Raw genomic sequence first — 26,305 nt, 5'->3', positions numbered from 1 at the left:
GCATAGAGGTGTCAGCTGAGTCGACATGGAGCTGCGACCATCTTCAGATTTTTACTGCACGTTCAAGTGTTGGGAGTCCTCGTGCTATAGCTTTTACTGCGTTTTGTGTTTTTTCAAAGAGTTTACTCTTATATTTTCAATTGAGCCTCAAGCTCCACCGATTCTACTTCCGATAAACAGGGACCCATTTCGGAATTCTTCTACGCCCCTCAAGGGCAAATTGTCATTGAGTTTTCACTTATTGGAGGATTCCGAGACATCTTTGAGGCCTACCCCGCGTGGACATGGCCCAGGACAAAGGAAACATGACTCCTATTCAGGAGCTGCCCTGGATGCGGATTACAGAATGTCTTCAAGGAAGATGAGCACTCTTGGTGCCTCTACTGCCTTCACGATGACAAATCGCACATGGAGAAGGACTGTGTGCTTTGTAAGAACATGTCCGGACAGACATTGAAGGACCATCAGACTCGACTCACTCACTGGCTGGAAGGGAAGAGCCCAGCAGCAGGTGAGAAGTCGTCAGAGTGTTGTTCTAAGACCTATGGGGGGGGGGGGTCTGGTGACGGGGGGCCTAACGTAAGGCAAAGCAACCTAGAGTACCGGGAGCGCCGTCGGTTCGTACTCCTTGGCTGCCAGGCAGGGCTCTATGTCCCCGACGCCATCAATCACGAGCCAATGCTCTGGGAAAAGGAAGTCAGAGAACCCGGTTAAGCTTCGGGAGAAGCCCCAGTCGATCCCGACGTAGAAAGCCAAGGGGGGGGGGGATGAGGCGGTGACCCTCACCCTAAGGTGAAGGCCCCGGAGGCGGCCAGGGTCGTGAAGGCCCTGATTCACCCGGCAAAGGCCTCGATTGAAGGAGTCGTAGCGGCCCTGGCGAAGCCTGCGGAGGCTACACCAGTGGAATCGACTTCTGGGCCTAGAGTTTCCCTGCCACCCCGGAGGGAATAATCTTTTCAGCCTATCGAGAAGACCCCCGTGAAACCCTGGGACGAGAAAGAGGGGGGGTGGTTGGGGCACTGTAGCCATAACGGACACAGATACCACTGCCGAAGATGAACTGGCTGGTGTAAAAAAGATCCTGGACAAGAAGTTCTAGGAAGTCTGGTCCTACGGGAGGAAACCCGACGAGGTGGACGTAGAGAGCGATGGTGGAGCTGATGAGGAACAGCGGGCCGTGGAGGATAGAGGATCGCACTCCCCAGCAGTCGCTCCCATCGCAACCGATGCCTATGTCACAAGACAACTCAGGGGCGATCTTGATGGCCATCCAGACGCTGTGTACAGAGATGAGGACGAGGTTACCCTTAACCCCAGCGGACGATCCAGCGGCGCCTGGACCGTCGGGGAGCCCACCGAACAAGCGGTGGATGGGACCGGAACAGAGACGGCGACGATTGGGATGGACGACGACGGTGGTGACTACGAGACGGTTCTCCCATCACCCTCTGCCTGGGCCTCCCCTCCCGACGCAATTGGCTCCTTTCATGCCATGATCGCCAGGGCATCAGAGCTTTTCCAGCTTTGTCCTGAAGAGCAGAACAAGGAAGGTTTCCTCTACCAGCGACGAGAGGCCAAGAGAAAGACAGTCCTTTCAGTCCCGTTACTGGACGACATCTGGGACGAAGGACTATCGTTACTCAAGAACCTGTCCACGGCTCCTGTGAAGAGTGACCAGTATGAGAAGTAGTACCGAGTCCCGGACTCCGCTCAATGTGTCTCAGAGCTCAGCCGTCCCCGGACTCAGTGGTCTCGGCGGCGGCCAAGAAGAAGCCGGCAGGGGCGATGGCATCAACTTCCACTTCTCCACCGGACGGCGAGGGGAGAAGCTAGACTCCATTGGATGAGTCATCTCGTCAGTGGAAACGACCATCAAAGCGGCCAACGTCCTTGCGATCGTGGCACGCTACAACAGGGAGCTGCGGTTCAAGATTGCTCCCCTCTTGGATTTCCTACCAGACAAGAGGGCGGAGGCCCTTGAAATTCTACAGGAAGGAGAGGTGGCGTCGGATCACGGTGGCCACGGACATCGCAGACACCGGATTTCGACAGATGGGCAACAGCGTTCGCCTTTGCAGTTGGCTGAAGGCCACTGATTTCCGTCGGGACGTTCAGACCAGGGTACTGGACATGCCCTTCGAAGGGGATGACCTGTTCGGCAAGGCAATGGACGAGTCACTGCAGGCCATCAAGGCGGACTACGAGACGGCTCAGGCCTTGGGTTCTCCATCAACGGCGGCTGCTCTTTCGGGCCACCGGAGGCAAGTCTTAAGGTGCCTCCAAAGGATTTGGTGGCTGTTCCTCGTACCGCCAAGTGGCCCGCTCATCGTCGCAGGAGGCCTACTGAGGCCGCAGCAAGGCCGGAGGACATTGTCGCCGCCAAGGAGGCCAAGGCCTCGGCGAAGCAAGATTGAACCGGCCGTGACATTGGTCCCCCACCCAAGCACCCCGGTGGGAGGCCGGCTGGCAAAATTCATCAGCGCGTGGGAGTCCTCTCCACCGACCGTGGGGTGCTGAACACGCTGGGCCACAGGCACATGCTGGAATTCCAAAGAAAGTGTCCCCGTCTACCACCAGTGGCCAGGAAAGAAAACTACGTGTCACAGCTACTTCCAGAGGTACGAGCAATGCTAAAAAAGGGAGCGATGGAATGGAACTTGTTCTGAAGAGGCTCTGGGGCTCCGGAGTGTACTTCCTCGTCCGAAAGAAGACTGGCGGTTGGCGACCCATCCTGGACCTTCGTCGTCTAAACAAATAAATCAAGTCCCAGAAATTCCGGATGGCGACCCTTCAGCACGTGCTGGGACAGCTGGAGGAAGGCGACTTCCTATCGTCGCTGGATTTGGAGGATGCCTACTTCCACATTCCCATACGCAAAGGACATCGAAAGTTCCTATGATTCGTGGTCCAGGGGGCGACACTTCCAGTTCAAGGCCCTGCCCTTCGGATTGAAGTTGGCGCCCAGGGTCTTCACCAAGTGCCTGGCACCGGTAGCTGCGCCTGCAAGGGATCCACGTTTACCCCTACCTGGACCATTGGCTCATCCGAGGAAAGTCAAGGGAACTCGCCGTCGATCACACAGCAAAGACTGTCCAACTGCTCACAGATCTGGGATTCTCGATCAACTTCGCGAAATCCCACTTTGTACCGGCACAAGACTCCCTGTTCCTGGGAGGAAAGGACAAAGGCCATCCTGGGCAAGGTACAACGGCTGTTGACCATGGACATGGTGAGGGTGAGATCCATCAAGTCCCTACTCAGCATGATGTCATCGTGCATCAACCTCGTGCGCCTATGCAGGTTACGGATGCGACCACTGTTGGATGCAGGCAGTTTCGAAGACAAGATCTCCCTCAACAAGACGTTCCGCCAAGCAATCTGGTGGTGGGGCAACAGCGTGCATCTAGCGGCGGGTATGGACTTCAAGCCCCCAACACATCAAGAGACAGTGACGATGGACGCCTCCCTGCAAGGATGGGGAGCGCACACCGGAGATCTCCACGCAAGAGGACTTGTGACCTCTCCTCCGGGAGCCATACACATCAATGTCCTGGAGCTCTGAGCCGTGTTCTGGGCCCTCAGGTCGTTCCTCCAGTCCCTCAAGGGCAAGGTGGTGAGGGCCTTCACCGACAACACCACCACGATGTTCTACATCCGGAAGCAAGGGGGCACCAGATCCCCAGCCCTATCAAAGGAAGCGCAGGACCGGTGTTACTTGGCCATTGCCCTGGGGATGTTCCGGTTACACTTCCACCTGGCAGGAGTAAAGAACACCGTTGCAGACTCTCTCAGCAGGGAGCTGCGCTCGTGCCACGAGTGGGAGCTACGCCAGGATTAAGTGGATCTGCTATTCTGACGATGTGGCAGCCCCCAGATAGATCTATTCGCGACGGCAACAAACGCCAAGTGCCGGAGGTTCGCCAGCAGGTTTCCCCAGCCGGAGAGCATGGGCGATGCATTTTCCTTCCCCTGGGACAGCCTGTTCCTGTATGCGTTCCCACCGTTGCTGTTGCGACTCATCAGTCAACTCAGACGGTCCCGGTGCAGGCGTGGCCAAGGCAGATATGGTTCCCGGACCTTCTGGACTTGTCAGCGCCTCCCCCACCCCCCAGTCAAACTGCCGACGGACGCTGAGCTTCTCGCCAGGGAAGGAGGCGCCATCCTGCATCACGACCCGGGATCTCTGAACCTGCAGGCCTGGCTCCTGCAGCACTAGGGTTCGGAGGCTACAATATCCCAGAGGACTGCAAGGAGATCCTTGCAAGGGCTAGGGCGTCCTCGACTCTCGAGTGCTACGGGCATAAATGGAAGAGGTTCTCTGTCTGGTGCCATGCACAGAAGATCAACCCTCTGTGGATTACGTCCCCTCAAGTGCTGCCGTACCTGCTATAGCTGGCCAAGGAGGGGGCTGGCACATGCCTCCATCAAGATCCATCTGGCGGCTATCTCCCGCTACACCAGAACCCTGGGGCGGTCGTCGCTGTGGTCTCGCCGACTAGTGAAGGAGTTCATGCAAGGACTGTTCCGCCCGTTCGTGCCGGTGAAGGCCCCGGCGTGGGAGCTCAACGTGGTGCTGACCAGGCTCATGGGCCTGCCATTCGAGCCTCTGCATTCTGCACCGTTAAAATTCCTATCGTGGAAAACCGCGTTTCTTGTGGCCATCACCTCCGCACGACGAGTAGGAGAGATCCAGGCCCTCTCCTGTAAACCTCAATACCTGACATTCCACAAGACGAGGGTAGTGCTGAGGACGCACCCCTCCTTCATGCCCAAGGTGCCGTTGGACTTCCATCTCAACGAGCCCTTGGTGTTACCTATTTTCTTTCCGTCGCCTTGGTCGCTGGCTGAGAGGACTTTGCACTCGCTGGATGTTGCTAGAGCGCTGAAGTTCTACGTGGACCGCACAAAGTTTTCGGAAGACAGCACAGCTGTTTGTGAATTTTGGACCTGTGAACCAGGAGAAGACCCTCTCGAAGGCTTCCATTTCCAGATGGCTCTCCGGCTGCATCATGCACTGTCACCAGTTGGCAAACCGACTGTTACCCGGCTGTTCGAGAGCCCATTCGACCAGTGCGATCGCTGCTACCACGGCGTTCCTGTCTGGTGTGCCCCTGCTAGACATATGCAAGGCTGCTACGTGGAGGTCGATGCACACCTTCACGAGATTCTACTGCGTGGACCAGGATTCCAGGGAGGAGTCCAGAGTCGGCCAGGCAATGCTGCACAACCTGTGCGCTTGAAGGTGAGCCTGGTGAGGAGGCAAGAGATGCTTAATGTTGAGTTGTTGAAATGCTTAATGTTGAGCCATGCCACCTCCCGTGGTTGTGCATGTGTGTACTGCTATGTATTCTTGTATTCATGAGCATGTGAATCCATGCCAGACCCCATGCTGGAGAAGGAACAAGTTACTTACCTGTAACTGTTGTTCTCCAGCATGGGTCTGGCATGGATTCACATGCGAAAACCTCCATCCAACACCTCTGCAGCTCTTCTCATGGTTCTACTGCCACTTACGTGCTACCAAATCTGAGGATGGCTGCCAGAGGAGAGGCTTGGGTAGAGGGCAGTCATTGGCTGGGGTCAGTATGACCCAGAGACCAGTGATTGGTTACTAGTAGAAAGACAGTTCAGAAACTAAACTGAAACTGATTTTTTCTTTACCGAGGATTCCCAGCCTGACGGGGAATATTCATGAGCATGTGAATCCATGCCGGACCCATGCTGGAGAACAACAGTTGCAGATAAGTAACTTGTTCCTCCGTTCTATGTGTAATAGAACTCCCTGTGAAATTTGTAATAGAACTCCCCGTGACCTTACCTGGCACGGTCACATAAAAGATACTGAAAACTCAATATTTAAAGGTTCCTCACCTGTAGTTCTGCATTACCTTTTTTACTGCCCAGTAAGATTAATCTACTTTCAAAAATCTTGTGTGGTAGTTCCTTTGTTAAACGCTGTGTGTTTCACTGTACCTTAAACCACTCAGTACCACTCCAGAGAGTTTTCCCTTGGCTGCTCTTCCACGTTTACCACACGGAAAGTTGGGGAAACTTGAAGGAAACCATGATTATTAATTGTCGGCTGGTCCTTTTCACACCCTCAACACAGGGATGATTGGAACCCTTTTTTCATAGGCTGCATTAAGCTTTTATTTTTGTACCTTCTATTGTGTCCTTGCCTTCTGCCAAACTATTACTTATGGTTGAGTTTGATCCAAATCTGTACCAGTTTATGCATCCACGTACCGGCTGTAAGTGAGAAAATCATATAAATTGATGTTCATGAATATGACCGCAAGAAACACATTTTGTAATTGACCTAACCACCCTCCCCCCATGTTTGTCATCCCCTCGTTCCTCTGCTGCTCCCTCCCCTTCCTCTGCTACTTCCCTACAGGAAGGTGTCTGCATCCTGACGGGTCTTGGCTACAATGGGAAGGATGCCAGTGGCCGACCACAATGGGATGCCTGCGTGAACATCAAGGTGTGGCTATTCGAGACCACGCCACTTTTCACTGGCACCATAGCAAGCTTCAACGTTAACACTAATGCCTGGGTGGCACGGTAAGCAGGGAGGGTCTGGAGCTGTATTGTATAGGTCTTATCTCCTGCTTCTATGGGAGGCAGAGCTTGGTACAACATTAACCTTCCGTGACTGGCAAATCAGTCGTATGACTTGGCATGCTTACGGTTTTGGCCATCGGCAGCCACATTTAGGAGTCTAGTGTGGACAGCAGTAATGCCTACTGATGATTACATGTTTTATTGTTTGCTCGGTGACGGGTGAATGAAATACCTCTTTCACAAGGAGGACAGCAAATGTTTTCTGCTGTAGTAGTGAGCATGTACACCAGTGACACATGGGTCACTTGTATTTGTAACAATAAAAGCTCTCCTCTCCTCACGTCCTCTATTTAGTCTCAACTCTTTTCTTCTTCACTTTGTTTCCTCATCCCTTTTTCAAAGAAAATCTATTTTCCTTGCATTCTCCTTTTCTTGTCTTTTTTTTCATCTCATTCATTCAACTATTTAATTTTTTGTTTTTCAAAGCCTGTGGTCGGATTTGGAAACGAAAACTTAGGGGATTAGCAAGGTTATTGAGAGCCCCCGCTGAGCAAAGGCACTCTTAAGTAGCGTTGAGCAAGCATCAAGGCTGAACTAAGGAGGAAGGGGGGACAGTTCTGTAGTAAAGTTAACACTTGGCAGACTTGATAAGGAAAGGACCCACACAGTTAAGTTTTAAAAACATAACTGATTGATTAAAATACTGAACTAAGGCACACTCTAAATATTTCAAGGCAAGTAAAAATACCTTGGTATGTGTATACAAATCAGTTGGGTAACCCCTGTTAACATGATTTATAGAATCCAACCTGTGGGTTGATTATGAGAGGCAACCTACTATGGTGAACAGGAAAGACACTACTGTCTAGCCAAACCCTGTCAAATTAGAGTAGCGGAGCAATAAGACTTGGACTCAGGAGGGTGTGAGAAAAGGGCTACATTCAGACACAATTGATGAGACCTGAAGAAGTACAACCGTGTGCAATCATTTATTAGGTCTTTGAATACACACTAAGCAATGAAAACCTCAGGTAAGTGTTGTCCTGCAACTGTCACAATTAAATTAAATACATTCACTAATTGGATGTTGGTGAGGGTGTGGGGGGGGGGAATTCTGCCAGCAGAACACTACTTTTAAACAAAAAGTTGTGAAATTCTTATGCAATGTTAAGAGCAACACTTTAAGTAACTGTGCATGGCAACGTAAGTGAGATATGGAGCGAAAAGCTATTTAGGACCAGTTGGAAACAGCGAAGTATATTATTTGACAATAGTTTGAACATTCACTAGAAAACTTTAAAGTACCTAGTTCTTAATTAGTCCATCCCTGCTTAGTACGGAGGCCCAGTGCCCAAAGGTCACAAGTTTCACTATGAATACTTTGCAGGTTGGATTACTATTTAGGATTTGTGAACAAGGATTCTCTCCCAATCCCACCACTCTAGGGGCAGCCCGGGAGGGGGGGGGGGGGGGGGGTCCTTGACCAGATCACCACCAGTCTTACTCGGGCAAGGGAGAGATAGGGTTAGGACTTTATGCCCATATAGCCCTATGGCAGAAGGGTTGGGTAGGAACAAGTATGCAAGCTCACCTACCCCCTTACTCAGATTTCAACAGCAACCACTTGAGGAGTTCCTGAATCCGCTGTGCACGCTTACTTCAAAGCTTTGTCCCATCAAGGGAGGCCTAAGGCCTGCAGGTGCAGACGTCGCATAAGGGGTCGGAATTGGATCCAGCTAGTCCGTGGTTCTGTTCTCATGCTAGACGGTCCTGGAGACTTGACGGCTAGAAACCATTGGACATGACCGGATGAAGACCTCCACAGATTAGGAGACCTTGTTGGTCCTCCAGGATAGATGGCATTCAGCGAAGTCATCACAGTCAGGCGGCAACAGACGATCGTCAAGGTGTCAACAGAGTATCAGACTCCTGTACTACTACTTTTAGATCAAGAAGGCTGAAACTGCAGGGGCAGGCATCTTGTTTGATAAAAGGAAAATGTGTAGAGTTCCAAGGGAGAGCTCGGAAGGGCAACTTCTTTGTAGGGATCTTGTCCCCAACGATCTGTCGAATGGCTGTAGGGGATCCTCCCTTTTTATCTAGGATTAGGACTGGAGTCTTATCTTCTCATCTTGCTGCTGTATGAATGTCTACCTCACTGGCACAATACCGTTCAAGGCCCTTGGGCAAACCTCCTCTTTGATCGGATCTTGCCATCGCTAATCAACTTCCTTCCCCTGCCTCTCCCCCCCCACCCCGACCCCCTGCTCTTCCACTTCTCACTGAAGTACCACACCCCTGTACTCCACCTCAAAAGAATTTCAAATGCACCTGCCCACCCTCAATGCACGCTCAGCAAACAAACACTCTGCTGACATCTGCCTTCTCCTTGACGACACTGTCATGACATACTCGCACTCACTGAGACTTGGTTCAATGCCAGTTCCTTTGAATCGCTCTTGCCCGACGGCTTTAAGATTACCTCCAAGCCTCGACCTCACCGGGCTGGTGGTGGAGTTGCCTTAATCTTCCCGGAGTGGATTCCTTCTTCCATCCTACCCACTCAGCCCTATTCATCCTTTGAGAGATCATCTCTCCCTCCTCCACCCTGACCATTGCTACCATTTACCGGTCTCCGGGCACTTGAGTGAGCCGATTTCTGTTCCTCCTTTCTCTCTGCCACCTCCAACCTGCTACTCCTGGGTGACTTCAACATCCATTTAGACTCCCCGTGCGCAGCATCCACCCTCTTCATTGACCTCTGCACCTGCCTATCCCTCTCCATTCTTCCATCTGTTCCAACCCACTCTGCCGGACACGCGCTGGATGCCATTATCCATTTTGGCCTCCCTCTCTCTTCTCCTCTGGTCACCCCTCTCTCTCGCTCTGATCACTCTTCTCTCCTCCCATCTGGATCCCTATGGCCCTGTGATAACTCCTCCAAATGCCCTGCCAACCTCGTTCACAAACATCTGTCAGCTGCTGTTTTCACTTCCACCTTCATTCCCCCTTGCCCACCCAATTCAGACTCTACCCCTGATTCTGCTCTCAGCAACCTCTATCTTTCCATTACCCACACCCTTGACATCCTTGCCCCAGTCATGAGGATCCGCCTGAAACCTGTCTCCAAGCGTAACATCTGGTACGACTCCGAACCTGCGGACCAAAACCGTAAATGCAGGGCTGCGGAATGGAAGTGGCCAACTTCAGGTTCACCCTCTGACAAGCTGGTCTGCCGCCTTTGCCAAGGCATTACAGACTCTTTATCCATGCCACAAAAAGGGCCCACGTGTAGGCACGAGTATCTGGCGCGTCCAACACCACGGCTGAACTGTTCTACAGGGAACTTGCCAATCCGTCCGCAGCATCCTCTGTCCCTACTCCTTCACAGGCCCTTTGCAATGCACTCACCACTCACTTCACCTCCAAAACTCAGGTCATACTTAACAGAATAGTCACGCACTCTTCCAGCCCACCCCCTGCCTCCCCTGACCACTCACTGTCCTCCTTCCTCATTCTCTGTCTCTCCGGAAGAAGTCACTAGAGTTATCAACTCCAAGAAGGTCTCTTCCAATCAGGTTGCCCCTTGTTCATCTAGAACTATCAAGGACAACATTTCCTCTCTCGCTGATCTTTGTAACCACTCCTCTGCTAGTGGTTCTTTTCTATCCTCCCTCAAGCACTCCCTTGTGCGCCCCTCCTTAAAAGAACAGCAAAGCCTTCCTGTCTGGCCAACTATTGCCCCATCTCTATCAGCCCTTTCCTGAGGAAACCGCTTGAGAAATTAGCCCTCCCCCAACTTAACTCCCACTTGAACTTGTTGGTGGTCTTCACGACCATCAGTCTGGATTCAGAGCAGCCAGTGGCACGGAAACTGCTCTTATGAACACCCGTGAAGACTGCTTGCATCCCTTGATTCAAACTCCCCTGCTGTCCTCATCCTCCTTGATCTCTCTTCTGCACTTCACACAGTGAACCACTCCATCCTCATAAAAAGGCTCCATTACACCCTTGTTATCTTGTAGTGGGCACTGGACTGGCTTACCTCCTTCCTCACTGATCACTCTTCCGAAGTCCTACTGGGCACCTTCTCCTCCCCTACCACCACCTCCACCTCCACCTGCGGCGTCCTCCAGGGCTCAATTCTTTTACCTTGGCTCTTTAGCATCTTCCTTTCTTTACTGGCACGCCAAATTTCCTCCTTCTCCCCCAAATTCCTGTGCTATGTTGACTGCACAAACCTCTTCTGCAAACTTCCTACAGATGCCCTTGCACCCCCTCTCAGCCATCCAGGCCTGGTGTACTTGTAATGATCTTTGCCTCAACGCCAGCAAAACGGAGATCCTCCCTATTTGGAACCCTAGCACCCGACTTCTTCCCTTAACTGTGGTCTTCTTCCATGGGCTCTCCCCCGCCTTCCTCTTCGGAAGCCAGAATCCTCAGACATTTTAGACTCCTCTCTCCTTCCTCCCACATACTCGGGACATTGCCAAGAAGTCTCACTTTCAGCTTTTCCTTCTGAAAGGAATTCTACCTTTGCTCACATTCCCCCCGGAGACTCCATGTTACCCGGGCTGTGATTCTCTCCAGACTTGGAATAGCCTCCTTAATTTATCATTGTCCACTCTGCAACCCCTCCAGCTAATCTAGAATAGGGCAGCAAGACTTATCCTTTTCCGCAAGCCCAGGAACCGCATTTCTCCTGCCCTGCATAGTCTCCACTGGCTCCCGATCGCATCACAGATTAAATTCAAAGCCCTCTGCATCATCCACAAGGCTGTCTGGGACCGGGGACCACTCTTATCTGTAACTCTCTCTGGCCAAATACTCCCTCTCTAGACACCTGTGTTCCTCTAGCATCAACTCGCTAAACAGAGAGCAGGCAGTCAATCGCTTTCCTCAGCGGGCTCCCTTCTTTGGAACAGTCTTCCTCATCGCCTTGAGCAGGACATCCTTATGTTCCGGAAAAGCCTCAAGACCTTCCTCTTTACTTCTTCCTTCCCTCTGCCTCTACCCTGCTAATCGCACAGTAGCTTGAGTGGTGTGCAGGGCCCTTATGCATCCTCGGGGCCCTGACCTCCCTCATCTCGTCATCCCAGCTGCTGTTCTATCCTCTGCACTTGCTTCGGCTCACCCTCCACCACTGGGGGTTGCACTTACCTTTCTTCATAGCACTTCACCTGCTGCTCTCCATGAGCACCACAGCACCTATCCCATACCCCTCTCCCCTCTGCACATGCATGTTTCGTTACACTCACAAGGCATAGTAGGTTTGTCTCCCCCTCGCCATTGTCTCTTCTTTTGTTGTATTTAATTGTTTAACATTGTTGTAATTACATTGCCTTACAGTGTGTGCACCAATTCTTACCGAACACTGGTGGCAGGCGGTAGGATTGGCGTAGAGTGGTTACATTGACTGTCTTGTACTTGTACCCAACTAAACCAGCCACAAGGCTAAGCTCCACCAAAAGATAAGCCACTGTAACATGCCAAATATGGCTAACTTAAATGAGTGAATACTGACTTGGCTGACAGTAGAACTGAAAGATGTGTAACAGAAGGGGTCTGACTCGGAAACAAAAGAAATGTGAATTGATTGTAAGGTTGTTAAATCACCAAAGCTTGGGTAGTAGACCTCTAACACCTACTAACCAAAATAATGTGGAAGATGATGATGAGGATGCTAGTTTAGAGTCAAACTCCAAGAAGAGTTGGAGGAGGGAGAGGATTCCACAGCCTGCCCCTGTACCTCAGTCACTTCCCATTGTGACCCAACAAGGTCCAAATCTAAGCCCAGAATATATTTCACACGAAAGACTAAGATTAGAGTTGGCGTTCAAGAAACTGGATGTGCTATCTGAAAACAAACGTCAAGAGTTGAAACTAAAAGCGAGAAATGCAAATGAGAAATATGTCCCTTGATTCTGCTTCCCTTTCAGGGTCTTCTATGTCTAATAGTTCCAAGAGGCCTTGCCTGCCTAAAGGACAAGTGAGTATGTATGAACCTAAACCTGATGTGTTAGATTGGCTGAGTACATTTCAATACACCTATGTTCTTCAAGGAATAAGTGGTAATCATTTGATACCATGGCTCATGTCTAGGTTCCCCCAGAATGGTTGTGATGCTGTAATGGAGTTGAGTGCAGGTGACAGGACTATGAGTCAGTTAAGCTGTCATTAATAGCCATATTTTGCAAGACTCGTTCCCAGTACCTTAAGAGGTTTAGGACCCTCAAAAAGACTGATGGGTACCCCTTGGGCTTTCTGGGTATGTGAAGGTTTGAAGAACTTAGATGGTTGGTTTAAGGGTTACAGAGTAAACTCCTTTGAAGGAATGAGAAATACTTTAATCTATTTTTGATACCTGCTCTCCTGAGCTGAGACAGCACTTGGCTGACTCAAAGGAATTTTTATTTTTTATTTTAAATGTTATGTTTGATAGTACAAACTTTTCATTGTATCATTTACGATTTAGGGAAGGTAGAAAAAGAGGAGAAAGGGTTGACATCTGTTTTCGATTCTCGGGAATTGTTATCCTTCATGATCGCAGTCCAAAATTTGATTACTGTTAAAATTAGGTTCTTGTCATGACCTTTTAGAATATGGGCCCATCGTTCCTGTGTGTTCATCTGTTTCTGAGAGATTTTGAAGAAGTCCTTGAACAAGAGTCTTCTTTCTGTCAAAGCATGGCAAACCAGGATTACATGGAAGAGAGTCTCTCTAGTAGTGTTATTCTTACAAAATCGACAATCTGTGGTCATTGTGTTTTGGATGTTTTATGTTGGATAGGTAGTCGCTAGTCGGTAGTATGTTTAGCCGAAAACGTAGAAATAGGTCTTGTGTTGATCGTTCTGGGAAACATGCCCAGTATGGTGGTAGTTCGTTGAGAGCTCTTGCTTCTATTGAACAATTCAAGGATCGTTTATATTTTGATTGTTCCTCTATTGTTTTAATCCAATCGTTTTGCTGAACTCTTCTTTTGGCATATTGTGGTCTATTTATTAGCATGTCTTCGCTAATCTCTTCAGCCTTAATTTTCTTTTTTATCTCGTTGGTCCAGTGTTAAAAGGCTGTTACATATACAGGGGTCTTTTTTTCTTTTAGTATTTCTAAAGATGGAATTTTGTCCTGACAAATTATCTTTCTATAGAGATCCATTTTTTACAGGTAATTATAGATTCTAGAGATTGTAGTGCCAATTCGAAACAAATTCTTGGTATTGGAAAAGATTTAGGTAAAGCCAGAGTTTTTCTCCAGAAGATGGCCTTGTATTGTTGCCATTTCATCGTATCTTGATTGATTAATGTTTCTCCAGCGTAGGTTAGGATGGGGACCACCTTTTGTCTATATAGTAAGATTGTTGTTTTTTTTCTAAAGGTCCCAAATTTGCAATGGAAAAAGCGACCTAAACGGGATAAGTATCTATCTTTTCTCTCGATGTGGTCTTTCCATTCTTGTTCAACTGGTGACAGATTTATCATGACGCCTAGATATTTAAATACTTTTGTTTCTTCAATCTCTTTATCTTCTAGCTGTAATTTCACGTTTTGTCGCCTGGTACTATGCAGAGTTGTTAGTTTCATTAACTTGGTTTTCGGAATGTTAATTTGTAGGTTGTTCTTTCATAAAAAAGCCCACTTTGTCTAATGTTTTTTGTAGACCTGATTGCGTTTTATCCGTGACAATGATGTCATCTGCATACATTAAGGTTTTTATTGGTTCGTTGTTAATCTTCGTGGATCGTGAATCGCTTGTACAAAACCAAAGGTATATAAGTTGTATATAGACAAGCAGCCAGGGGGCACCCTTGTTTCAGGCCATTCCAGGTGATAATTTCTTCTGTTACTGTACCGTCTTTTGTTAATCTGACTCTGATCGATGTATTAGAGTAAAGCTGTTTGACTGGATTGAGAATGGATGGGGGACACCATGATGTTAACTTCAACCATAGTTTTTCTCTATTCACCGAATGCTGTTTTAAGGTCTATGAAGACAGCATATACTTGATGTTTCTTTATTGTCGCTTCGTACTTAATCATATTCAGAAGCAGCAGATTTACATTTGTGCCGATTTCATTAGCGAAACCAGTTTCTCTTCTCTTGAAAGCCATTTTCCGCTGCCCATGTATTGAGTTTTTTCATTAGAATCCCGCAAACCGCTTTCCCAGTGGGTCAGGAAGGGCTATGGGTCTATAGTTGGTTGGCAGTTTCCTGTCGCCAGCTTTATAGATCGGAATCAATATCGCTAGGGTCCAACTGCGTGGGATTTGTTTGGTTTTCTCTATTAGATTAAGAAGTTTTGAAAAAAAGGTAGTCCATTCTTCGGGAGCAGATTATTTAATTTTATTTAAATTGGCGTTGGAGAGCCCATCAGGGCCAGGTGCTCGCGATGGATTCAAGGACATAATAGATTTTATGAAGTTGGAGTATTTATGTTTTTCCTTTTTTATCTCTGCAGCAGAGGTTATTGTGTTCTGTTTTTTGAGTTGTCGAATATTTGTTGTGCAACTTCTTTTTCATCGACTTAATATCATGATTAAAGTGATGTTTGTGGTTGCTTTGGTGGTTCGAACGGGTTTGTTTGGGGTGCTGATATTTGAGCAGAATCCACTCATAGTTGAGTTTTGAGTGGTCTGGTAAATTTGAGGCCTCAAAATATGTCAGCAGGTCAGCCATTTGGTGTTGATTTATTCGAAGCTTGTTAAGACCATTGTTTAGTTCCAACTCTGGGAGATTTAATCGTGTAATTGGTGTTTGATCAGTAGTCCATGTTATTAGAATTTGGTGGTGATCACTATTTATTTGTGGATGATTTGCAGTTGCCGTTAGGTTTTTTAGTATCATTTCTGAAACTAAGATATAGTCTATAATTGAGTTGGATTGTTGTTGTGTCCATGCTGGAGGGGGTTTGTTTTGGTCATTTCGGGGTTGTTCAGTCAATGTTAAGTTTCTAATGAGAATTTCTGTGGACCATTTTCTTTGCTCTTCAAGATGGATTGGAGGTATTTAGTCTCATACCTTCTGGGCTATAAAGGTGGATATTCAAATCACCAGCAATTATGAATTCTGTCGAGTTATGTATGTTGGCAATTGTATCGAATTTGTCAAAAATTGAATCAAGGAATATGTTCTCATTCATTGATGTTGGGTTCCAATAGATATTGAAGATTGTTAGATAGCTGGGTTCTTTTTTTTAAGGTTTGCATACAGATGGTGATGTATTGAGCCCAGGAGTGAAGATTTTGCTTTGCTACGATTGACCAAGATGGCTTTATTTTGGTCATAATCAGCATGCCTGATGACGGTGTACCTTGTTCTGAAGTGATCGCTGGATTCGTGAAGGTTGAGAATCCTTCGCAGGTTACCTCTTCCGACAGCCAAGTTTCCTGCAGGCAAATTATAGCCGCGTCTTTTTGATTTAAGGATCCTTCGGCGAAGAGGTGGTTATGAGCCTCTGGTGTTCCATGAGCATAATGTTATTTCTTCTGAGTTTATTTCTTGGCCTTTTGGTTGTTATAGATAGGTCTTGATTCTTGAGTTTTGGAGATCAGCTCGTTGTATTAATTTTCGTTTGATTTGAGCATTGTAAGATGTCGGAATGCATTAGCTCTGTCCTGCGGATCGGGTGAGTATTTGATTGGGCATTTTTGTTCCGCAGCTCATTGACTGATGCTAACTGCGTAGTGTTCTGTAATCTGTCGATTTTTTTTTTTCTGTTTGTTTTGGTCCGAATACTCATGATTGATAGTTGTTTTTAGTTTCTTTGCAGCCATAGATTTGGTTACAAGGACGACTTCTGTTATAAATCCCAATTTCATTAAGTGATTATTTGTTGATAGGACATGCATCATCGTTTTTTGATTGTAGAAGTCGATGTGGAGTATGTCCATCTGATTTTTATTTGGGAAATGTAGGACATCAATATCTCTAGAGGTGATTTGAGCCAATTGTGGAGTAACTGTAAATAGATGTAGAATGTTTGAAATGTTCATGGTTAGTGATTCAGTAGGATTTAAGGTAGTTGCAGACAGTGATAGTCGAAAGATGTTATTTACTTTCCGTGGGTCCACGAAGATTGGTCGGATGAGTGGGCATTCGCCTAGGCCTGTAGTCATTTCCACGCTTTTATAGGAATTTTCAGTTTCTACTGAAGTCCAGCTCTCCTCATTTGATACTGTAGAGTATGTGAAGGAGATATTAGTGGATGTATTAATTGAGATCGAATTGGCAGTTGAGGTCTCAGAACATTCATCTAGGACTATTAATAGCTCGTCTTGAGGATTGAATAGAGTGTCATTCAATTCCGTTAGAAAGCTTGGTCCTATAGGTTTGTCAGTGCGGTTCCTCGTCAAGTCGGTTACTGCGTGTTGGTCAATCACGGCTAATAGCGCATCAAGTGGTTCGTCCTCTCTTTGCATAGTTGTTTCACGCACTTGTTCCCAACCAGACATGGTTTCTTTAGGATCTGATCTTAATGCCACGGAGGCTTTCTCTGTGTCTGGTTGAGCTTGTTCCTTCCTATATTCAAGATTTTTTTGGGTTGTTATAGGTCTAGTTTGTTTTTCAATCACCTGAAGTTTTCTTAGGAACGCTAGGGAGCTTGTCTAGTGTTTTTTGTACTTTTTTTTTCTTTCGCAGTGGTTGGTTTCCTAAATGACCTCGTTTGGTTAGGTAAAGATGTCCAAAGGAGTGCATGATAAAGGCTCAGTATTTGGAATACTTATAGGTAACTTTAAGGGGTCTACTTGAACTTCGTATTGAGTAGTTTGATTTCAGTGGGAATGTTTGTTGTAATCTCCTCTGATACAGGTTGATTAGTGTCACCTGGTGGGAATTTTGATGCGGAGGCGTGAGTAGGAGAGGTTTTAATCTTCATGGATTTGGCTTTATTGACGATTGGCGTGGATGTATTATTTGTTGCCATGATCTTATTCTTTGGGCCACCGAAGATTTCTTTTCTTCTCAACTGTGAGTCCATAATAGCATCTATTTCCGTGATGTCAAGGGATAGGCGGGCCACACGGTTTGCCAGTTGTTTGTTTCGTAGTGGAGAGTCCAAGAGGTAATATGATGTTTGCCATTTTTGTTTTGCTGTTTGCGCTCTTTGCTGTAAAGATGGAATACAGGGTGAATCCGTGTGTATCTTTGAATGATTATTTGCAGTTTGTATGGATGAGACAATATGTGAGGGAAACTCACTGTTTTGAGTTGCTAGAGCAATTTGTTTAGTTTTTTCTTTTCTAACTTCTGTGGTGGTTTTACATCAGATTGTTCGTTATTTCCTATAGAGTTGTGTATGAGTGCTGTGATTGATTTATTTTCTTTCTTTGGCTCATCCAGGGGCAGTTGGTCAATCTTGTTTATTTTAGCGGGAGTGCTAGGTTGATCTTCACAGGGACTAACAACTGGATATATAGACATAGGGTTTTTAGGCATATTAGCTAGTGTCTCTTCCAGTTTTTCCTGTAATCGAGTGCAAGGTTTAGTGGAGTCCATTGTCTCTATCTCGCAATTGGTTCTATACTTTGCAGCCGTTTTGGCAGGTGAGACAGAAGGGCTTACTGCATCACCAGCCGTAAACAGCAGCAAACAGCGACTGCAAATCGCCCTTGACTCCGACGGGCTGAACCTAAAAAGCTAGCAGAAGCTGCTGATTTATGGGTGGCCAACAGGGCCACTCGTAAGGATTCTGAGGCTACTTACAAGAAGGAAGAGGGGAAGTAGCACAAGGAAGCGGGTAAAGAGAATTCTAATTCTAACCATCCAAAAGGGGGCCACAAACCCAACAAAGGTAAATCTCATGGAAATCCAGTGAACCCTCTGGTGCCAAACCAGATAGAGGTCAACAGAAACCCTCATTCCAGAGAACATTTGGAAAATGTTTTGTATGTGGGTCTGTAGATCATGTGAAAGGGGATCCCAGATCTAAGGGTAAACCTTCAGGGGTCCTCACAGCCTCCTTAGCCTTCATCCCTGAGGGAGAAGCACAAATGGCAAGTGCACACTTTCAACTTCTGGCTAAAGACCCCATTGCAGTTCAAGCCAGTGTACCTTTAGTGTCCCTGGTTCTGTGGGCACAGAATGTGGATGTTTATAACACCATTCCAGATAACACCAAAGAATATTATAAGGACAGTTTTCTTGTAAATGGTCAGGATACTTCTGCCTTAAGAGACACTGGGGCAAGCATTACAGTGGTTGATGAAAGTTTTTTCAAACCTGAAGATGTAGATCAGGCACCCAAAGGTCCCACTAAATTTGCAGGAGGCCTTATCCAAATGGTTCCCATTCTCCCTAGTGACCCTTCCCCAGCTGATGCTGAGCTGGAGGACCAACCAAATTCTGTGGAATCAGCTACTGGTGACCGAGCTGGAAGAAAACCATCCCTGCATTGGAGATCTGGATCCTAGAGACCATCCAGAGCCGCAGACTTCACTTGCAGAAGATGGACCCTCTATGGCAGACTTCAGCAGAGGACAGTGTGTCCCTCTAGAAGGTCTGTGCCAGCAGACAGCTTCCCAGCTGGAAAGGCAAGAGCCAGGGAAGCATAGGCTTTGCTGGGAGGATGGCCTCCTCTACAGTGAACCTCCTAAGTGTACCTCAGGGGACTACAGGATACTGGTAGTGCCCCAGGAGGTGAGACGGAAGTTCCTACAGTTCGCACATTAGATCCCTTTGGATGGTCGCTGGATTTTCGAGAGGACCAAAGAGAGGCTATCTCTGTACTTCTACTGGCCCAAGATGGGGGCTGATGTAGAAAAGTTCTGTAGGAGCTGCCACACGTCAGACTTCTGGCAAGAATGTGGCCCTTTAGTGCCCCTGCCTGTGGTGGGAGTCCCTTTTGAGAGGGTAGGGATTGACATTGGTGGCCCCCTAGACCCTCCAACTTCCTCAGGCAACCGATTTATATTGGTTGTGGTAGACCATGCTACCAGGTATCCTGGGGCCATACCTATGAACTGTTACTGCTCAGACAGTGGCTAAGGCTCTCCTATTTTTACCAGGGTTGGTTTTCCTAAGGAAGTAATCTCTGACAGGGGATCAAACTTTGTCCCACTACATGCAGACCATGTGGAAAAATCTGTGGAATGACTTGCAAATTTTCAACAGCCTCCCATCCCCAAACCAATGGATAAGTGGAGAGGTTTAACCATACTATGAAGAGCATGATAGGTGCTTTAGAGGAACCCCTGATGACGGAAGCTTCAGAAAACCTGAAAGCAGGTCCGGCTCTGGTCAAGCATTGGCATGACCAGAAGGCCAACGTGGTGGAGTTCACTCCCGACCAGCTTGTATTGGTTATGGTACCGACAAGGCAGAGGGCCTTACAGGACAAATGGATTGGACCGTTCAAGGTTGTAGGCAAGCTTGGAGAGGTCAACTATTTAGTGGACTTGGGCAACCCGAAGGATACCCCTAGGGTCCATCACACTGTCTGAAGGCTTATGTTTCCAGACCAGAACTAGGAGCTTTGCTTCTAACCTCTGATCTAGAGGAGGAGGGGGGGGAGTGAGCCTCTACCTCATCTCCTCAGGGGGCAACCTTCAGATGACAGTTGTAGGAGTGAAACTCTTCAGATTTGACTCTGCAACAACAGGAGGAGTGCAAGGCTTTGAATCAGTTTCACTGACGCCAGGCTTGACCCTTTGTGACCAGCATGATATTTTCATTGTTGACTGTCCCCCTGTCAAAAGTAGAGGTTACAGAATGTCGGATCATGTCAGAACTCCTATAAAGGAGGAGGTCAAGAAGATGTTTGACCTTGGGCACTCAACCCCAGAGTGCAGGTCTGAAGGAGTCAAGGCGGTCCAACCGGCATCCATGATCCACATTGGTGCTGTTTGCTAAGTGCTGAACCCTCGAAGTTCAGCTGAACTGAAAAGAACCCGTAGCTGCAGGAGCCCTCCAGACGTCCTCCCTCTTGTCCCCACGACTGAAGCTCAGGAACCAGGGTCTGCACCTCGGTAGCAAGACGGAATCCAGCTGGACAACTCTTCTAACCAGAGGTACTGTTTGCTTGGGGTAGTTACCTCACTGCCTGTAGCTGCGCTTTTCTCACTTTGGGAATTGCATTGGTTTACCTTCTTTTCGAGTTGATTGCAACTCCCTTCTCACAAGTTGACAGCTTGTGACCCTACAGTGATTTTATTGAACCTCTCTAACTTTTTGCAATACTTTGATCGACGTAGTGCATCAGATCCAAAGACTGTGTCTCATATTACTTTGGCTGTCCTGGCTCCCTGAAGTTTCTTCTAACTACATTGACTTTGATATTGTTTAGTCCTCATAGGTGGTAGCCTGTTGTGTACTGGTACTACTGGAAAAGGCTTATCTAGACTTCATTGGATGATGTAGTTGTCCTCACATTTACAGAGAAACTGTTCTAACCTTTACTTCCCTAATCCTTTCCTTTCTACAAACCTCAATCTACAAAGTTTACTAGTGTGATATTTAAATGCCATTACTGTTCTTGTGATTGAAGTCACCTCGGGTGTAGGATTTGTCTAAGAAGCATATCCAAAGATTATCCACTAACTTGTTTTGATTCTGAAAAGTAATTTTAAAGCCGGTTTACATTGTTGCAACAAATTGCCTTTTTAAAGAATGCTTATTTAAAAATTGATGTTAAATAACTATTTACTTGGTTACTTGTATTTACGGATTTCATTTGTACAGCTCTACAGCTGAGATTTACCCCTCTTGAGATAGGCCTGGCTGCTCAGTCACACTACCAACTTGTGTAGTACAGACCTATACCAAACAGTGGGTTATGTAATACCAAGCAGATAAGTGTTGTGTAGTCTGTTTGATTGCACCAATTCTTGCTTAACACAAACATCAGCCAACCACCTGCCAAGACAAAGACAAGCTACGCAGGAAGAACAGCTCATCATGCTAGAAAGGTCAAGGCACTGCTGCTAAAGGGCGCCATAGAAATCGTCCCGGCAAACCTAGTAAACAAGGGTATCTATTCAATATACTTCCTTGTGCCAAAGAAAGATCTAGCGATGCGCCCTGTCCTAGACCTGCGCATTGCGAACACCTACAAGCCACAAACATTCCGCATGACAACGCTACAAGATGTAATCCCACTGCTAAAACGGGGGGTTACATGGAAACCTTGGACATGAAAGATGCATACTTTCATATTTCAATGTTCCCAGCGCACAGAAGATTCCTGCGATTGAAAATACTGAATTAACGCTACCAATTCAAGGTGCTACCCTTTGGCATAGCCTACGCTCCAAGGGTATTCACCAGGGTACTAGTGGTAGTGGTGGTGCATCTACGCAGAGAATCAATTCCAGTGTACCCTTATCTGGACGACTGGCTAATAACATGGGATTCCCCTCAAATTTGCAAGCAAAATACACAAAGAACAATCAATCTGCTGTTCCAATTGGGATTCTCAATTAACAAGAACAAATCGAGTCTCGTTCCAAGCAAAACCAAACAGTTCTTAGGAGCTTTCATGAAGACGTGAGAGAGGCTAGTCTTCACGTAAAAGGAAAGAGTGCAAAACATAAGTCACCAAATAACTGTATGCAAAGCAATGCACTTGCTCGGGATTATGGCTTCATGTATTTACCTGGCTCCGCACGCACGGTTGCGCATGCGCCCAATGCAAGAGTGGTTAGCGAAACAGTGGTCTCAGGCAAGCGGTCAGTGGGACGATCTAGTGGTTGATTTTCCACCCTAGTTCAAGCACTACGCTGGTGGACAAAGGAAAATCTGTTAACGGGAAAACCATTTCACTACCCTACAGCGCAAGCGATTGTCACAATAGACATATCACTCACCGGGTAGGAAGCCCATTACCTTCACCACACAGTGCATGGCCTGTGGATGCAGATCACAATCCAAAATCACATAAACCTTTTGGAGCTGCTAGCAGTGCTCAATGCTCTACAAGCTTTTCAAGCAAATCTATCAGGTCAAACAGTACGTGTCCTCACAGACAGCACGACTGCCATGTTTTACATAAACAAGCAGGGGGGCACACAAGTCTGTCCAGGCTAGCACAGTAAATGTGGAAGTAGGCGCTCAAGCGGAACATGTTCCTAGTGTCGCAACACATTCCAGAGGAACTCAATTCTCTTGCAGACTCACTAAACAGAGATCCACTACTCAGGGCATGCGTGGCAGCTCAGCAGCAAATGTTCAGACCAGTTCTTTTCCCTCTGGGTCTATCCTCTGTTAGACTTGTTTGCCACAGGCCTAAACACACAATGCCCAGACTTTGCATCCAGATTTTCCCAACCCAGCTCCAAGCGGAACGCCCTGTGGATGAGATGGTCAGGGAAGTTTGTTTACGCTTTTCCCACCCAATACCACTCCTTAGCAGGATAGTGTACAAGATGCACCAGGAACAAGCAACTCTAATCCTGGTTGCTCTTATGTGGGTGAGACAACCTTGGTTTCCGCATCTGCGCAAACTGGCGATGTGTGATCCAATCAAAGTCCTGTGCCCCTTCAACATGCTCACCCAACACAGGGTGACCACGTTACACCCACATCCTTAATCTATGAACTTGGCAGCTTGGCTCCTGAAGTCATAGTTTGGTCATTTAAAACTACCTCAAAGTTGTATGGAAATCCTCAGAGGCATGTAAACCAAACACCAGACATGGTTACTTTAACAAATGGTAAAGATTTGTAATATGGTGCCAGTCAAAAAATGTAAACATCATCGATTGTACTCCATCACACATTCATTACATGCTCCACTTACTAGACTTCGGCCTGGTATTCAACTCCATCAACGTTCACCTTGCGCTCTATCCGCGTACACCACCTCTCAAAGCAAGATGTCCTGGTGGAAAGTCCCTGTCTTTAAGGCATTCATGGAAGGAGTAAAGGCTTTACCCCCTTCCTCATTTCAAACCCGCCTCCAGGGTGGAATCTTAATGTGATCCTCACAAAGCTCATAGGTCCCCCCTTTGAGCCTATACACAAATCCAGGCTTAAACACCAAACATATAAAACGGCTTTTCTGGTGGCCATGCCATCCATAAGAAGATTCTGTGAACCACAAGTGTTGTCAGTGCAAGAACCTTTCCCCAAAGACAAGTTAGTCAATCGGTCCATTGAAGGACCCGCTTTCTTTCAAAACCCTTCAAACTCATCTGAGAAAAACCTCCATACACGATGTAAGGAGGTCAGTTCTTTACCATGTAAACAAAACAAAACCGCTACGAAAAACAAATCAACTGTTTGTCTCCATAGCATCTGGCAGGGAAGGTGATCACGATCACGTTTCAAAAAACGCCATCTCCAGATGGATATTGAAATGCATACAGCTCTGCTACTCTGTTGGAAAAACACCTCTGCCTTTCACACCAAGAGCTCACTCTACCAGTGGTACAGGGGCTACTTTGGCGTTTATTGTAAACTTCCCGCTTGACACCATTTGCAAAGCAGTTACATGGAGTTCAATACATATTTTTACTACGCATTACTGTATTGACACCCGTTCTAAAGCAGATTCACAGGTTGGACAAGCAGTGCCAAAACATCTATTTGCTGCTGTACCTTCTCCAGACACTGCTTGCTAATTTATGTATGGCATGTCATCGAAGCATATTCACAAGCCTCAGAAGGGATACATTACTCAGCGTAATCATATTTCTGATGCTTGTATCTGCTTAGATTCACATGCACCCACCCTTCCTCCCCTGTGGAGTAGGTCAATGCATGCTTTGTAGCTTGATCTTCTCTTATCTGCTTTATTACATCTGTACTTGCGCTACACTTTATGCTACCTCATGTCAGAAACAAAACAATCGGAGGGACCGTGACACATGAAGGACCATGGGTACAGTGGACGTCACACTAGGGACCTTGTTACTGGCACGGCCTGTTGACGTCCCTTTTCGAGATTCGAAAACAAAAAATGTAATACTCTGAGGCTACCACTAGATGTCAGCCTATGCATAGCATGTGAATCCAAGCAGATACAAGACTCAGAAATATGATTACGGTGAGTAATGTATCCCATATCACCTCTGCAAAATTGAGATGTGTTCACATTTAAAACCTATGGAGTACCCAACATAGCCAAAGACAAAAGGATCAAGAAGATGGACATTTGGGAAACCAGGACAGCCAGTGTTAAATGGACAGTTCCAGTTCTGATGAATATCTTCAGAGGAAAAGTTAGTTAACCAGTCAGTGGTTCTTGAAGAAACACAGGAGCTCAAGTGAAGCCTACCTGATAGTGCACAAGCTGCAAGGCTTGCACAGAGGAGTTGAGGTCCACGCTCAATTGTAGACAACCGCACTTCCCAAGCCAGAAAACACAGAAAATGGCACAAGGTAATTACAACCCAAGCCCCACAGTACCTTGAAAGTGAAGAGGAAATTGTAGCTAGCTTCCTTCTAGGTGGAACGTTACAGCCTAAGGGAGGAAGTCGTCCTTAATGGATCTTCCCTGTCCATGTGAAAATGGGGTCAGCACAGCTTCAAGGCTTCACCGGCTCTTCTGCGGTCCTGGATATGGTGCTGCTGATGCCTGTTTGTCTTCTGCATTGGATTCCTTGTTGCAGTGGTCGATTGGAGTCCCAAAATCCTCGAATTTTTATGCTGGATCCCATTCATTCACACTCTGAGCTGTCAATCACCTATGGGTTGGCTGTTCTCCAGGACACTCAACCGCCCAGTTAGAACTGGTTTCAGCCAGGCATACCTACAAACAATGGACAGTGAAGTTTCGGGCTCCTCCCTCACTTCCTGCCTTCCCAGACACACTGGACCCTGGATGGGCTTCAGGGCTGAAGCCTGCCAAAGGCAAAACTCACAAAGAACTTGTATCTACTCTAAAGGATAGAAGAAAAGGCCAGAATGAACTGACAAACAAAAAATGTCAAAAAAGAAGGGGCCATTTTGAGAAAATGGTCACCCATGGGTGCTGTACTGCAGCGGAGAAATCGGCCTACACAAAATTTAGTAAAAAGTAACCACTGCCACCAGCCATTTAAGTTAGTCAGTTGTAACAAAAGCTTACATGAGGAGTGGAAGAAGGTTACAATGTAACCCCCTAGAACTCGACATAAGGTGGTGTGTGCTGGACCCACAAAGGAAAGGCTAAGTAAGGTAAGTTATCTCACTGTTCTTGGGAACAGTAGTTCTCAGAAGAAAATGTATTTAAACATGCTGAAAAGTCCAAGATACTTTTCAGTGACACTACACATAGGGTGCTGGGTGTCCTAAAGCAAAAAGCAGATACCTGTATTAGCCATATGTAGTTTACCAGACTCCATAAAACAGCAAAAATAAAAATCCCAGTCAGGGAAAGAGTGAGTGGTAGAAAGTTCCACTCTGGAGATTAAAATCAAAAAAGTCCAGAGTCCAGCAAAAGTGCTGGGGGTCTCTCGGGTTAACGGGAATTAGAACAGACACTGAAAACTCTCCCTAACAGCCACCCCCCAACCCTCCTGAATAAGGGACAGGAGGATTTAATCCACTCCTGGATGAATCTCTTGTGCCATTCGTTCATACTTCCTAGAGACACCTGTTGAAGTGTGAGGAATCTGTTTCCGAGGTACTTGTGAAGTAGAACTCTACACCCTCTATGTTAGTTCACGCACTTGAAATTAAATGGTTTGCATTAACCAGGCTAACAATGGAGTCCTTGATTCCTCTACTCCATTAGGAAAGGACAATTTTGGAAGGGGTTACCCTAGGGGTATGTTTATGCGCCCATTCGTTTGAATTCCATTGAAGGAAATAAATCACACGCCTT

The 26,305-nt window shown here is 47.0% G+C and overlaps 1 protein-coding gene across 1 annotated transcript in view; it reads left to right on the top strand.

The window, feature by feature from the left end:
* Positions 1–26,305, top strand: part of LPCAT3 (lysophosphatidylcholine acyltransferase 3) — a 754,956-nt gene that overhangs the window by 528,385 nt on the left and 200,266 nt on the right. The window contains exon 9 of the mRNA XM_069650601.1: positions 6,398–6,564. Coding sequence (XP_069506702.1) covers positions 6,398–6,564 — 167 coding nt within the window. The remainder of the gene's footprint in view (positions 1–6,397; positions 6,565–26,305) is intronic.

This window comes from Ambystoma mexicanum, chromosome 3p (assembly GCF_040938575.1).
Source record: "Ambystoma mexicanum isolate Mex_15411 chromosome 3p, UKY_AmexF1_1, whole genome shotgun sequence".
In the NCBI taxonomy this organism is placed as follows: domain Eukaryota; kingdom Metazoa; phylum Chordata; class Amphibia; order Caudata; family Ambystomatidae; genus Ambystoma; species Ambystoma mexicanum.
This window is presented reverse-complemented; position numbering and strand designations above follow the sequence as displayed.